Below are 16926 nucleotides of genomic sequence, written 5' to 3'. Positions count from 1 at the left end.
CAAGAACGAATGGACGGACGAATGCTTCGCTCCACTGTCTATCATTCACTCCGTGGATATGCTGCCATTTTTTATGCGTCTTTTTTTATGCGTTCGCATGTGTGCAAGTATATATTACACACTCTAGTCATAGCGCCGCCAAATTGGAATAATAAATGAATGTTTTGTTAAGAAACATTTGTGTCACTTTAGAGGCCCTGGTGGATCTTATGGTCACGCAGTGATCAATACAGGTTTAAAATAGGAGTACGAATGTGCGAAATAAACTTACATGGTTTAAAACTATACGAAGTACAAAAATAAGCAAATATTAGTCGCAATAAATTGCCTGATATTGCTAGAAACGCTTCTGAAACGTCGAGATGATACTTGCGTCGAACAATAGACGATGCCATCACCTCGGCGAGCGGGCGATTGCAGAGGCGGGGGCAAGCACGTGATTGCGAAGGCAATCGCTGGGTTGCCTGAGCTACGCATTTCCTCAGGTATCACGGTATAGTGTTGCATTAAGTGCACAATTCATAACTACGCCAGACCCTACACAAGAACTACATTGGCGCTGCATTACACTATTAGCGATGTATTAGAGCAGAACTAACACTACATTAGGCGCTGAATGCGGTTGTGGGGGCGAAGTTCTTTCAGGCGTGGGTCGGGCGTATAGTGAGCTAGAATATGATATAGTCGTGAGTCTCCTGTAGTAGCCACCTCTCGTTTTAGTCCTTGTAATGTCCACTGGATGGCGGTACTTGTATGTGATTAATATATCATGGAAAGATGTGGGATGGTGGTACTTGGAGTGTTCACTAGATAGATGCTCTTACAGACATTCAGACAGACGGACAGGTGCATGGGCAGACAGATGGACGGATGGACATACAGACAGACATATGGACGAACGGAGATACATACATACATACATACATACATACATACATACATACATACATACATACATACACACATACATACATACATACATACATACATACATACATACATACATACATACATACATACATACATACAGACAGACAGACAGACAGACAGACAGATAGATAGATAGACAGATAGACAGATAGACAGACAGACAGACAGACAGACGCACGGACGGACGGACGGATGGATAGATGGGCGAATGGATGGATGCTTCGCCCCACTGATCATCATTCACTTCGCGGATATGTTGTTATTTTTCTTTTTAACAGAAACATTATTCCTCAACACCATGATAATATATAGTAGCGCAGACAAAGGACGCGGGCAAGAGAAGGCACATTCAAGACAACGCTACCAACAAGCCCAAATCGCCACCCTCACCAACACTATAGTTTTCTGTAGTGTTGTCAGTGCATGGCTTGCTGAAATTTACGAGATGGTAGCCGAGGTAGATCTTTTCCGTTTGAAGCGTTGCAGTCTCTCAGATAAAATTTGCACGCTGGGGCAAGAAGCTTTTTGCAATACCTGGATTAAAATTAAATACGACAATATTTAGACGTAAAGTTTTCATGAAATTGGCCATTGTTCCCATCACACATCAGTAAAGTTGTTCAATATTTGTGGATACCAAAGGTGTGCGTTGCGTCGTGTGGCATTAATCAGTAGTCTCTCTTCGTCAAGGGTAGCACCATGCGAACAAAGGTCGTACCTGCCACGGGACGGTTTTATGCTCTCCCATAGTAGAGAACCAAGTACTCTAAATCGTAAACCACTTTTTCTTAACACACAGCTGTCGTCTCTAAAATTCTGGGACGGCTTTCTGCTCTCCCATAGTAGATCACCTTGTACTCTAAATCGTTAAAAACTTTTTCTAAACACACGTTTCGTATGTGTGTTCTTCCTTTACCATGTAATGTACATACGTCAACAGATATTTTTGTAAAAATTTTTGGTGGGTCTGTGGATGTTGTGTTCCGTCACGTTGTTCTGTTGGATTGTAATTGATGTTCACTGTTCGCGAGAACAGATTTATCTAAACAGTCTGCGAGCCTCACCAAGTGCGAGTCCCAGGGGACGGCTTCATGCTTTCCCATAGTAGAGTACCAAGTACTCTAAATCATTAACCACTTTTAGGGGCAAAGCTCCTTAAACCGTGGGTTGAGCGTCCGGGATGTATGCAGTAATAGTAGGTAGCCACCTCTCGTTTAGTCTTTGGAATGTCCGCTGGATGCCGGTACTTCTATATGATGAATATATGATAAAAAAAAAATCGCAGTATATTCACGGAGTGAATGATGAGTGGTACGCCCGTCAATCCGTCCACGCTTCCATCCGTGCATCCGTCCGTCTGTGCGTCCTTTCGTCCGTCCGGGCGTCCCTACGTTCGTCCTTGCGTCCGTCCATGCATCCGTCCGTCTGTCCATGTGTCCGCCCATACGTCCGTGATATAACTCTGGGACAAGGCGCTTTCGGCTGCCAGCTATCCTTCCCTTGTGACATAGGCCGGAGTTTATTTGAGAAAGTAAAGAAAATAACTTTATTTTGGTCCTGCGGAACGCGATTGGGTCACGCACCCGGCTCAGTCCCGCGCATACGTCGGCAAAACCCGTGGAGCTCACTCAGGCTGACTCGTAAAATACATTTGACGCTTTGCACTGACTCGGACTAAGACTCGCAAAAGTTTCCTCTGCAAGACTTTCTCGGACTCGCACTCGCGAAATTTTCTTCAACCAGACCCCCTCGGAGTGGGGAATCGCCCCTCCCTCTCGGGAGCCTGTGTCAGCAACCCCCCTCTCTCTCTTCAGTGCTTGTCGTCCATCTCCTATCTCCAATTAGTACAAATTAATGGTAGCACTCTGAACACACATCAACAGCATTTAGGCTATGATGGGGTTTTCATGCAACTAAAATAAAAAAAAAACTCAGGACCTTGCCCCATTCCCGGTATTACTTCTAGTGCCGCCCCTCCCCCTCCCCCCGCAAAAAAATCAAAGCATATACACGGAGTGCATGATGATGAGTGGAGCGAAGCATCCGTCAGTCCGTTTGTGCTGCCGTCCGTTCGTTCGTTCTTGCTTCCTCCCGTGTGTCTACCTGTGCGACCGTCCATTCGTGCGTCCGTCCATGCGTTCGTCCGTTTATTCTTCTGTCCGTTCATCCACGTGTCCGTGCGTGCGTCCGTCCACCCGTCCGTACATTTGTCTGTCTGTCAGTTCGTCCGTGCGTCTGTCCATCCGTCCATCCATCTAGTGAACGCTCCAAGTACCGCCATCACGCATCTTTTCATATTATATTCATCTTATAGAAGTACCGCCATGCAGCGGACATTGCAAGGACTAAACGAGAGGCGGCACGGCCGGACTGGAGGAGCAGCACGCACGCACTCTCCTACGGTCTTCACTTCATGTCTAGTTCCCGCCTTTCACAGCCGCTAGTTCATGGCACTGCGGCCCAACCCTCGCTAAACCTTGCTAAAATCAAGCAGATTACGCCCAGTGAGTTTAACGTGGCAACCATTTCCGGTCAGATATTGCTCAATGTGCATCTTTCTAATACTATTTTAAAGACGACGCTCTTTGTTGGGGACCTTCGACGCAAAACTTTTGGTCTGTCTGTCCACTTATCTGTTTGCCCACCCTTAATGATATTGGGTACTCTAAACGTCACCAAACGGCGACTCCATCCGCACCGCCCATCAATGTTGCTCAAGGTTCAGCGTTCACACTTGTGCGATTGTCAATTAAAAAGCAATTATTGCGCATATCTGAGGCACCATAACAACACGTATATATTTTGTATGTGCGTCTTTTACTAGAAAAGGCGTACATAAGTAATTCTAAGGACCGTAGCGTTTATCATGCTGCGCTGATCATGCAACGCTTGCACGAAAAGTCAAGTGTTTCAAACGCTTCGCTAAGACGACACGGTGGTGGCAATCGCCCGTCGCCTTGCGTTCTACACCTTATCACCTCAGAGACGGGTGCGCATGCCACGCGCTTCGTTTTCGAATATAACTGCCAGATGGCGCTCGTGTCTAACGTGCCTCGATGCGCTCGTTCGCTTGCGATGCAGGCTCGAGGCACTCTAACGCAGCGCCTCCGGAACACCATTCACCGATTTTCGCAAATGCGCAGAACATCAAGTAAACATTTTGTTCACTCTCTCCAGACACAAGACTAGCGTCGTTTGACGGCATTTGCAGATTAACATGCAGATACGGGGCCTCTTTTCAATAGGCAAGAAATTCAAGGCAAATTTTATTGGTGATTAAGTCACCGATGCTCATCTCTGTAAGTTATTTAATCAGAAACAACTTTTTTATGACTAACGTACGTGGGTTTCCTGCTCAATTCAAATGAGTGCGCACGTGCCACTCCTCTATACCGGCTGTGGAGGTGACTACAATGCACTACTTTCACTCATACATCGCAGACGCATGACCCGCGGCTTAAGGACCTTTGAGCCTAATGAGCGGTTGGGATTGAGAAAAAATTTCAAAACTGGATTAGAAAATCACGTTTGCCTCACGCTATAGCGTTACAATCAGACGTAGATGGCGAAAATGTCATTTTAGGGTGAGAACTGTCATGTCGCCCTTCAGATAGGAAAGAACTATAAAAAGAGGAGGGAAGGGGGCTGGGCTGCACACGGAGCCTGGGCTCCATAATACTGCCACTTGGGTCGCATGTAGGCGACAGCTGCTCCAAATCGTCATCGACTATTTCCAAACACAGACGCTGGATCAACTGTACCATGCTGAGGTGGGACGGCGTAGCGCTCTCCTTTATCAAAGTACATGGTGCTCGTCTATATAAGAGAACTTTTCGTCTTCGGGTCAAATATAGAGCCGGGTAGGAGGCTGACAGGCATGCCGTTGGCAGACTACCTCTCCAGATAGGGCTAATATAGCACTCTAACTAAAGTCAATAGAAGTTCCTTGTTCTAGTTTGTTCTTCTTTACCAATCGTTAACATTCTTATCTGAACACACAGAAACGGCGTTTGTCGTTTCGGCGCTACTTGAAACGGTCATGGCCTACGGCTCTCGTCGTTCCACCGCGGTGGTCTAGTGGCTAAGGTACTCGGCTGCTGATCCGCAGGTGGCGGGATCGAATCCCGGCTTCGGTGGCTGCATTTCCAATAGAGGCGGAAATGCTGTAGGCCCGTCTGCTCAGATTTGGGTGCTCGTTAAAGAACTCCAGGTGGTCTAAATTTCTGGAGCCCTCCACTACTGCGTCTATCATAATTATATGGTGGTTTTAAGACGTTACACCCCACAAATCAATTAATGTCAATCGCTGCCTCGCAGAGAGCACGATTTCTCTTCGCACTGGCACTTCTCCGGCGCTTCGTCGTTACGTATGAAGGGCGAAACAGCCAGATAGAACTCGCTGCAGACGCCACATATTCCAGCTGCCGTATGAGCAAGAAGTCGATACAAGAAAGGAAAAAAAGCAGCGCGCATGTCGCACTCCGAGTTTGGGAATATTCCCTAGCAATGTTGTACTGTTGCCGAGAAATCCTTACGCACTTACCGTAAGCACTGACATCATCGATGGTTTGGTAAGGTGAGTCGTGGTGGTAAATCTACCAACGAGAATGACGGAATGCCTTCATTGAATGACTTCCTCCGGCTTCACAGTACTGGGGCTGCATTTCTCTTTTTTGTTTTGTATTTTTGATAACGTATCTACCGACCAGATCCAAGCACAACTCAGTACAAGCGACGTTTGATACCGTATCTGCAGATTGAAGAATTCAATTCATTTTCTGTATCTGCTCTCCTAACTTTATAACCATTCGTCATGGGTGCTTCCACTGAACCATGCCATTGGCTTGCCACCCCATTTAAAACAATATCAACTATCCTGGAGCAAAGTGTGTGTCCGTCTTCACACAGGGAAGTCCATCTCGATCACCATGAGCCGACTCGCCAGTATCAGTTTTAAACGACGTGCGTGCATTCTGTGTACTTCCCTATGTTCGGTGCGACGACCTTGTGGTGTGCATACCCGGCTATGGGGGTGTGCACTTCGTTCACTTCTCTCGAAGAGGGCGGCTTTTAAAACGACGTGCCGTATAGTTCACTAGAGCTGAGAGCATCTTTGCGCGCTAGATGTGTAGAGAGACTATGTATATACGGTCTGGTACAACGACCCGTCTGCTCGTCCCGCGAGCAGACGACGGTGGGTCACCACAATGGTCGCTAAACGACCTGTCCTCCCTTCTCGCCCTGCCCTCGAGGACAGCTCCGTACACCCTTGCGCGCGCTCGGCCTAAACGGCTCCGTTTAATCGAAAGCGATATAATCGCGGCACGTGTCGTGTCGCTTTCTATTTAAGAAACGGGCGGGGAGAGGGCGCTAGTGTACGCCCCGAGAGGGCAGCGACGAGTCTTAGCCGTTGGAAAGGAGTTAGAAGCGAGCGTGGTGTCTCGCGAAGCAGACGATTAACGCACATGTCCGTCTGCAGGAAGGGTCACGCCGTTCAGGGTCACCATCTTGTGACCCATCTGTCATGGTTTCGAGCCCGCCCGCGATGGCGCTGGAGTCAGGAGGTCAGCGTCGCGGACCGATTGTTTGTTGCTCGCTATAGTGGATTGACGAAGCCGCGCATTCGGTGGCCTTAGTTTGTAACACTTTTGCTCGTTGTTTGTTTGTATTCCTTTGTTTGTATTTCTTTTGTTGAAACCCATCGCTATTTGGATATATATAAACTTGGGCGTCGGCGCCGAAACGAGGCCACGTGTACGGCTGAACCGGTAACGCAAGCGAGGCGTCTTTGTCATCTCTGAACAAAGGGGTGGTGCTGATGGGAAGGCTAGAGATAGAAGCAACCGAACGAGCTATTACGTGGAGCATGATGAGATGAGGGACAATGCCGTCTATACGTGGCAAGCGTGTACGCTTGCTCGTACAAAGTTATCCTTCTCTGACCTCTCGGCCTTTTTGATAGTGTCTCAGATCCCCTTAAGCAGATGACAAGGTTTAGCTCAGACGGTGAATATTGGCGTTGCCCCCGTTATTTACGCATGCCCAAAATTTTTTAAGGACATTCGCATTCACTCAGAGACAAAAAGAGATGCTATCTCCGTAGCATTTACTTATATAGATCTGTGGGTATGAACGTTACGCACATATCGGGCCAGGGCGCGATAAGCGAGAGGCGGGGGCCAGGAAACTGAAATGAGGCACTCGCCGTATTCCGATGCGTGAAAATGACTCGATGAAACAACCGCCGCCACCTGTATGTCGTCACTGCAACAAATGCACACCTTTAAGAACACCATACCTTGAATAAAACGAAGAGCTTTTTAAAATCTCAACAGTCGTCTTCGGTGAGTCCTGAACAATTCTTTTTTATGAACCCGAAAGCTTTAAGAGTCCTGTAGAGCCCCTTGAGCCCCTTGAGCAAAAACGGTAGGCGAATGAAGTAATATAAGAACGCACGCGATCTCCTTCACTGATAACGTCATGTAGCGACATGACCGCTTTATGTCATAGTGACGTCACAAAGAGTAGAAATGTGTGACGTTACTTGCTGACATCATCACGTGGCGTCGTCGCTTGGAACAATGTGCAGTCGTCTGAAAACGTCAAGGTAACTTGAAGGGACGCTAACGAGCAAAACTGTTTTTCGCGTATAAGTAAAGGACAATTTCACTATCCCGAGAACACCGCTCTCGTCGCAGTATTACGCTTAGTACGCGACAAAACGCGCGAAAAATAAAACGCGAGTGGAGGCGCCATTCTGACATTTCCGCACTAAACACCACGACGTCAAATATTTCAAGGCGTCCGCAGGGTCCTGCATAGCTTCTAATCGACCAAATTGAAGGTCTTTGCCATCTGTGTGGGCTATAGACACATTGTAAGAATTTTCAGAAAAATTTCATTGAGCTAATGTTTCGAAAATACCAAAAATACATTGTGAAAATTCCGACCTCACTCAAGGGAATGTCGGCGCGAAATTCGAAAACTAAACTCACACCTTGATTTTCTCAGTAAAAAATAAACTTATAATAGCGAAACATACGGAATTGAAGCTCACAGAGTGCAATTTGTTAATCTAAACCAAATCATTGTTTTTAGTGTCTCTTTAAAGGGGCCCTGCAACACTTATTCAGTATGGTCAGACATCGCAGCCGATCGGTAGTCTGGGCTCCTAAGTACATTTGATCCAATCATTAGAGCGTAGCACGTGGCCTTGAACATGTAAATATTTATCGAAGTCAACTGCAAATCGTTTGCACTTGTGTCGACAAATGACGTCACAAACTCATTGTCCCCGCCATAAAAACACAAAATCCAAGGGCATTAACTAATCTGAGCGTCGTGAATAACACAGTTACCGCGGCCTCCGAGGGATGTCGTGACGTGCCCGTGCCCTCACTTGCGTTCACACTGAAAGGCAGTGGTACGATTGAATAAAAAAGAAGCATGAATGTGCTGCAGGTCGTGAGGCACTCTGATGAACGGACGTAGATGTTTATATCGCACAAACCGGCGAGCTCATCCGCCTTATCTGTATACCAAAGTATATAAGTTTCCTTATCGTTCTTATTTAGCAATCTCAGTATCTTTCCGCGATTATTACGACCTCCTGGCTGAAGAAGCACCGTGGCAATGTAGAAAGCTGCTTTCGAGTTCATGACAGCTCCCGGTTGTTATAGCTGACGAAACAATTATGGCACGTTCGCCAAACTGCTTTTCAAGAACAACGTGATTTAAATTCTTACAGTATACGTTATATCGGGCCACCCAAAGGCAGAGTTTTGCCTGTTGAGATATTATTTCCAGTGGGTATGTGCAGTTCAGCGAAACCTCGCAGTTTAAACAGGTATGCAAGATCAACTCTATCATCTTGCATTTCATACAAATGATACTTCAGCTGGACGTGTCTTATGATCAACTGCAGTTTCAGCCGGATTGGCATCCACTGTTGACGAAATGATTTGCTCAAATCCCTTTTTAGAACAGTGTTCATTGAGACTACTTTCTGTGCAATATTTGTTGTGCACATGTAGAGGCAAGCTTGACTGTTTTGTTCGCCAGGTGTGCACATTAGGTACATCTCTAATAAATACCATGAAAAAAAATTGAATTAATTTCTTACATATTACTTCTCGGCTTCCGTATGTTCTTGCCTAAGAGGTGTATCTGATTATTGTTCTAGATTCGTTTTATTGGACCATATGTCATTCCGCTTGGTGCACTAATAATAATATTAATAAAGAAAACAACATTGATGCCTGAAGACCACAATTTATGCTTACGATGGTTTTCCGTCTAGACAATGATATGATTTTATTGAATTACTGCTTAATCAGTTCCCTTTTCCTTTCTTTTCTAGATCGTTGTGGAAGAAGTTTACATGGAGTCGTACGAGGTAAGTGTAAAAGTCTGGCTTGGTTCACTACGCATATACGAACATATCAGAGGTAACTAAATGCTCAACTACGCATTTGAAAACCAAGCGCATGCAGATGATGCTAAATATATAAATCATTCACTACGCTACACCCACAGGAAAAAAAAAAGAGCGAGAGAGAATATTCAACTACCTTCAAGTGTTTAACTCCCTTCAAGGTGTTACGTCTACTTTATTTTGAGTCCCACGACTTTCTGACGAAAGTATAATGGCGAAAAGGAGACCACGGGTCTCTCTTTTTTAAAGAGTAATATATACGTGGCAAGTGCGTTCCGACAAATAAGAGTCAACTGACTCTTTTTTTTTCTTAGACGGTAAAATACGAGGAACCGCCGGGTATAGAGCCTAATACATATGTTTAGCTGCTAAATAATTCTCTTCAGTCCACAAGAAAAAAACAAACTTGGTGAGCTTATGAAGACCTTGTTGTAAAAACATCCCATTGACTGGGGGTAATCATTTTGTCCTCCGTCGACATTGACTCATCTGTGCGTAGTAACAATAATAATGAAGCTATATGTTGGATTTGATATGACTAGAAAGTTTGGGTATTTTAGTGAAAAAAATCAAACTCGGAGAGGTAACCATTTCGGGAAGATACACACAAAAACAAACACAAGCGCGCGCACACACACACACACACACACACAACACACACACACACACACACACACACACACACACACACACACACACACACACACACACACACACACACACACACACACACACACACACACACACACACACACACACACACACACACACACAAACAGAGAGAGAGAGAGAGAGAGAGAGAGAGAGAGAGAGAGAGAGAGAGAGAGAGAGAGAGAGAGAGAGAGTCTTGAATGAAGGCACGATTTCTGTCACAGCTGACCCTCACCTAAAGCCGTGCGTGCGAAGGCTAAATACAACAGCGATGTGGCGTGTGACATTCGGCTGCACAGACAACGGTGGTGTGACATCTGTCATATTTGAAGATGCGAACGCCAACTGGCCACACATCCTGCTGAGTCATTTTCATTGTTTCGCTTATCACCGCCGTCCTCATTAGTATATTTTGTTTCCTCTTCGTAGGGCTGAACAACATGTTCATTTGAGAGCAAAATGATGGTCCGAAGCCAAATCTAGCTGGACAGACTGCAGCAGAGTGTATGGAAACTTGGAATACCTGCAAGTCTATACGTTTATCTAAAAATGTTTTAACATGCCTCACACGAAGTAAATGGAAGGGGGGAGGGGTACCGCACGAAGTGAGCGTCTGTTTTAATTTGAACACACAGCCTAAATGAACAACAGTGGTATGCGCTGATCACGCAATAATGGGAACTATAGCACTGACACGATTAATTAAGTTATGCAGCATTAGTGAAAAAAAAACAGAACAGTGACAAGGATAAAGCTAATAAAGGCATATTCCCACGAGGCACTTTCTACTAAGTTCACGAGAACACCGAACATAGAGCGTTCAACTTTGCTTTGTCGAATACAGATTTTTGAAACCATTGCGCTAAATTTCACGCGTTGGCACTTTTTTTTTATCTAGTCGTGCATTGGTTTCCTCACCGGAACAGCGGCGGTGATGTTGCAAGAAAGACATTGCAATCGTGGCAGTGACATGAAAGACACGAAACGATTCACGGATGCAAAGGGAAACTCACTCTGCACTCCGTTGTGACCGGAAACAAGTACCCCGCTGCGCACGCCAAGTACGCATTCGCGGGACGGTATCTTTTTCTCTTTTTGTTTTCAATTGCATTTATTCCGCTGCGCTTCAAGCTATGGTATGAGTTGCAGCTGTACACTGCTGAGTCGAGAAGCTGATAAAAAGAAGAAAAAAAATGTTAACGCACGCACAGCCCGGTGGCACTACAATAGTAATTGATGCAGTTTTAGGTCTGATAATAACAATAGAATAAGAGGGACAGCATAGTGAAGGGCTCTAGAAAATGTTTACAGTGTGGCATAAGTCGGCGAACTCACTCATGAGTTGATGACTCACTTGGACTCACTCACACTCAGACCCAGCCGTGAGTATGAGGGAGTCCGTTTTGTGAGAATTTTCGTGAGTGTGAGTCCGAGAGAGTTTGCCTCAGGAAAAGCTTGGTGAGTCTGAGTCCGAGTGAGTACGAAGCGCAACATGTATCTCTCTAGTGAGTCTGAGCGAGTTTCATTTTCATTTGCTGATCTAACATCCTATATAGTCATCTTCAGCATTACTATCACCCTTGTCTGGATTCACGCTTATGCTTACGTCTACTCGCGTGTCTTTCAAAGCAGTGTCGTTCATACACAATTTCAATATTTATTGATCAGAGGCGTGGATTACGTAAGGAGCTGCCTTGACCCCCCCCCCCTCACACACACACACTCTTCCAGGGCAGTTAATTGATAAATATGTTATGCTGCCATATCTTTTAAGAAAAAAATGACCTATAGCTGGTTTGCAAGCCCACAGAACTCGTTCTCGAAGATATGTCAAGCGGCGCCAAGATTAGCATCAATTATGTTTGACATTCGTGTTGAAGAGCACTTAGATATCTGCGCTTTAACGTCCCGAAACCCACGTATGATTATGAGAGACGCCGTAGTGGACGGCTCCGGAAAATTTGACTACCTGGGATTCTTTAACATGCACGCAAATCTGAGCACACGGACCTACAGCATTTTCGCCTCCGTCAAAGATAAGTTAAAGAGCAGTGACACCATGGTCGAAGGAGAAAGTTTTAACCTTACAGACTCACAGGTCGACTCTCTCGGACTCACTCAGACTCAGATCGAGCCTTGACTCTAAGTCTGAGTGAGTACGGGTGAGTAATGTGTCGGTGAGTTTGAGTTCGAATGCGAAGCTCTAAGTATATTTCATGAGTGGATCTGACTGAGCTCCACAAGTATTGCCGACCTATGCCATGTGGTGATCTTTAACGTGTACGTAAGTTTAAGCACACGGCCCTCTAGTGTTTCAATTCCACTGAAATGTGGCAGACGCGGTGGGGATTCGATCCCGTGACTTTCGAGTCAGCACTCGAGAACTCTAACCACTAGACCACCATGGCGGGCAGCGACACTAAAAGAAGAGTGTCGAAAGCGAAACTTCGCTAGGCGGCGCGAGCGGACGCACGTAACCTCGAACCCGGGAAATCGGCGCGCGGATGGCGGGAAGACCAGCCGTCATGGATGACTTGCGATTTGAGGAGGCGCGCCACACGCACAGACACACAAAGAGAAAGGAAGGGTCGAGGTCGGCGATCATTTTTGTGCTTGTTGTTCGGCGTTTGGGCTTCCTGCTTGACGTGTACATATAACTGTCTGCTCTCTCTCCTGCCTATTCTGGCCTCCATACTATGCTGTCCTCACTTTCAGCCTTTTCTTTTTTTTTCACTCTCGCTTCGGAAGAGGGAAAGGACGCATTCCTATCACCTTTGTTAGTTTGTGATTCGCGGCTCTACCGTTTCGCCCGCGCATCTTTTTTTGTTCTTTTTTTTCGTCAATTCTCTCTCGGCCGTTTATGTCATTTTGGTTCATTGGTTCATTGTATCAGCCTCTCGGCTGTGCTCCCGCTTCGCACGCCCTCTTGCGTCGCTGGCGGGTAATGAGTGCGTCGTTCGTTTCGTCGTCGACTGCTACATGTTTTTTCTTCTTTTCGTCCGTCTGCCGCGCAGCGGCAGCGGTGGCTTCCACGTCTTTCTTTTTTGCTTCCCACCTCCCGCCCGCCTGGGCATCCGTACATCGGTCTGCGGCTACTAATTTTCATCCCGCTGGCTTGCTCATCCCGCTGGCCTGTTCGATGTCGTTTGTGGTGTGAGCGAGAGACCGTCGCCCACACCCAATCTTCCGGGAGTGAACCGCGGAAATGTCTGTTGTTTTCGCCTTCCGTGGGGAAGTGAAGGCAGCACCGGTCTTCATGCGACGACGCTGAATGGCAGGTGAGCAGTTACAATCAATTCGATGCCCACTTTGAGGGAAGGAAAGGGACACAAAGCTGCAAAACTTGCTTTTTCATTATCGAAACGCCTCTACGGACATATCGAATCACAATGGTGCTTTGCGCAGTCTTCAAGACTTGTAGAGTCATGACTGTTGCTCTTTATTTATTTATTTATTTATTTATTTATTTATTTATTCATTTATTTATTTATTTATTTATTTATTTATTTATTTATTTATTTATTTATTTATTTATTTACTTCGTACACGTCGTAGTGTGAGAAGATCAGTACACCGCAATTGAATGCTTTCAGTGCCACACGTAGAACAAATGCGCATCGGTCGATTGTCTATACATAACACAGTTGAATAATTGCACATGGCATTGCATCGTGCAGTTGCTGACTCATCGCTTCAGTGTACCGCACTTAGAATGCGGTACAAATTGCCCATTATTTTAGTGGTATCAGGTACGTTAGACTATAGTACCTTCAGGTGCACGTCCTCCTCTTTAGGTCTAATGTTATACTTCTGATTCGAACTGAAGCGATTGGCTTGAAGTGTAAAGTTGAGCTTTGAATTCTTGCGTTTCGGGGTCAACAAAAGACGTTCGCATGAGCCGAACGTGAGGGAATCACGTATTTCATGTCAGGATGTGGAATTTTTCTTCACTTTGTTTCGTGCGCAGCGAAATTCGCGACCATGGCTGCTATTATTTATCGGGTCTTTGTGTTCCGATTCGGCTGCTCGTATGGACGCTTTCCAGTGAAACCATCGTAGTCACGTGACGTTTCCTAGCCGTCCGAAGGAGCACGATACCATTTGGTTGTACCGGCAATCATTCCACTCACTCACTCACTCGTACTTGAGGTCACGTGGCCAGGGTGACTCCAGAGATTCTGTCCGGAAGACCTTTCCCTCAATGAACTTTTCAAGATTTCTTTGAGTAAGCGTGCAAATAGGACTTCGACAATGGTTATGGAAATAGAAGGAGCGAACTTTTCCACTCATTTTACATGTAGAATTCCACATCATTTGACCAGTGCACGGCAACCGCGAAAGGCTCTGCGATTCGCAGCTTGGACGCCATATAGAATTCCTGCACCTAACGAAACATTTGCGGCCTTGCGGGTCGCGAAGGAAATGTGGTAAACACATTTATCGAGTGAGTGACAGTCGAGACAGAGGCACACGTACGAACACCCCAAATCATGTGACATCATGGGATGTTCCTGCTCTCGTGTCAAGGGAGATTGAAACATGCTGCTGTACAGCTGCGTGCCGTTAGATCTCCTTTTTTTCTTTTCAACCAATGAATAAATAGGCTTGGCACTACGCGGGATAGACGCTGTCTCGGTGACCACTTCCTTGTTTAAAAAGTGCTATTAAGACCGCATGTATACCCTGAACAACTTGGCTGTGTGGGAGAAGGTTTGGCTGTGGGATAGTTTTAGCGTGTCCGCATATTTTGGTGCGCACCATGACTTTTGCAAAGAATATGGCTACCGAAGTGCCGTAGCGTCATGTTGTAAAGCTTCGTTCTACTTCCCCCAGCGCAGGGTGGCAAACCGGTCATGTACCTGGTTAACCTTCTCCCTTGTTGTCCTTGTCCTACTTTCTACTACAATTGCAGAAACATTTTCATCGTTTAATGAATACCGTTCATAAAAACCATTAGAAAAGACAACGCATTCATAAATGCACCAGGCAATGCGGAATACAGTTCTTCCGAAAGACTTTATGTCGGTCTTGATGGCGCATGATAACCGCAGTAACGTACTGCCCACTGACTTCAAGTCCTGCGGGAAGAACAACGCCCCACCCTATGCGCAGTGCAAAAAAAAAAAAGGATACCGTGTATGAAATGTTCACGTCGAGTGGCAGATCTTACATCGGCCAACCGGGATGATGTCTCAATAATCGTATGCGACAGCGCGCAAACAACGCCAAAACACGCATGGCAGCAATCCAGGCACCATTTGAACAGATTGTGTGTGCTCTATGCTGCCGAAGAAAACAGAAGTGTCGCGAAGATACAAGGACAATCTGGCATATGACTTATTTGAACCGTGCGCGATGATCTGCAAGGGCTCGGATTGTCAGTGGCCTATAAGGCAATGACAACAATCGCTCACTCTGACAGAGAAGAGATACCGATATTTTAGGCGACAATCAGAAACATCTTGGTCTAATGTCATCGTCAAACCTGTGCGCGTAAGTCCACTTCCTTCCCGGTCTCCCCTTCTTTTTCTTTCCCTCTTTATATATGCGCACAGTAAACCAACTGTTGTCAGTCAGCGCACGTTTTTGTCCTCGCGTAGCATTCATTAATTACCTTAAGTATTGCAAAGACGCAAGTACAATGGCACTGATACATACAACTCAAGAGCCTGTGCTCTGTATAGGCAAGATATGAAGACCAAATGCTAGCCCCTCAGACAAGCTGGCGATACTCTTTTGAACATGGTCTAATCATATGAGCCACAGACGTTGATTTTGATCTAGCATAATACCAAGGCCGTGCTCCCAGCTGTGTAAAAAACATCGACACTGTCGTCCGTTATGAAAGGGAACACGCGAGCACGTGACCTGCGCTTCGTGGCGGCTGCCTTCAGCACCGTCAACTGACGGCTGAAGAAGGTGCGTCCGCTTTTGGCGGAACCACTCATTATCAGACTGGAGCAGGAGCGTTATATAGCAGTGCTTGTCCAATGGCCATGACATCTTATTTTGTTTGCATATAGATGATGCCAAAACCGACGTACTCTCCTTGTCTGTCGGTTGACGGTGCTGTAGGCAGCCACCACAGACAGGCCGGAGGCCATGGGCTCGCGTGTTCCCTTTCATAAAGGACGACAGTGTACACGCCGTTTGCAAAACCGACTGTCTCGCATCAGAGCGAACTTTACAGCTATGCTAAAAGAAATCCTCCATTTTTCACGATGCCATGGCACATGCGTAAATTCCATAGCGGAAAAGGGCGACACTCCCCTTGATTTTGAAGGCTTTCGTTTCTCCGCACGTCGCGGGTTCGAATCCCGGCTGCGGCGGCTGCATTTCCGATGGAGGCGGAAATGTCGTAGGCCCGTATGCTCAGATTTGGGTGCACGTTAAAGAACCCCAGGTGGTCAAAATTTCCGGAGTCCTCCACTACGGCGTCTCTCATAATCATATGGTGGTTTTGGGACGTTAAACCCCACAAATCAATCAAGGCCTCGTTCTGGCGATATCCGTTATCCCGGCCCCTACCAAGCCCAACCGAAACGACAGAGAGCAGTACAAGAAAATGAAAAAAAGGAAATATGGTACTTATCTATTAAGTTACACAGGGATGGGCCCTAGCTTCGATATAGCTTCACCCCCTCACTTCTATCTTCCCCGCCCCTTGCTATGCTGTACCATACATGGCTGTGCTTGCTCTCTCCTATGGTAATGTGCCACATAAAATTGGCTGAATCCCACTTTCCACCAGACTGGTTCACTAAAAACTAGCACGGGAGCATACACGTGGCTAACACTAATTAGGGGCCGTACGTTTCGGCTTGTCTCGATAACCATTTGTACCGAATGCTTGGGCGGTCACTTGGAGCGTGTCGGAACATGGCGATGATCACTTTCTGTTCACGACACAT

At 46.2% G+C, this 16926-nt stretch overlaps 1 protein-coding gene across 1 annotated transcript in view; it reads left to right on the top strand.

The window, feature by feature from the left end:
• Window positions 1-16926, top strand: part of LOC119181401 (uncharacterized) — a 146666-nt gene that overhangs the window by 20334 nt on the left and 109406 nt on the right. Inside the window, exon 2 of the mRNA XM_037432631.2 lies at window positions 9290-9325. Within this exon, the coding sequence (XP_037288528.2) occupies window positions 9311-9325 (15 nt within the window). The 5' untranslated portion in view covers window positions 9290-9310. The remainder of the gene's footprint in view (window positions 1-9289; window positions 9326-16926) is intronic.

Source organism: Rhipicephalus microplus, chromosome 3, assembly GCF_043290135.1.
Source record: "Rhipicephalus microplus isolate Deutch F79 chromosome 3, USDA_Rmic, whole genome shotgun sequence".
Lineage (NCBI taxonomy): Eukaryota > Metazoa > Arthropoda > Arachnida > Ixodida > Ixodidae > Rhipicephalus > Rhipicephalus microplus.
Note: the sequence above shows the minus strand (reverse complement) of the source record. Positions and strands in the feature narration are given on the sequence as shown.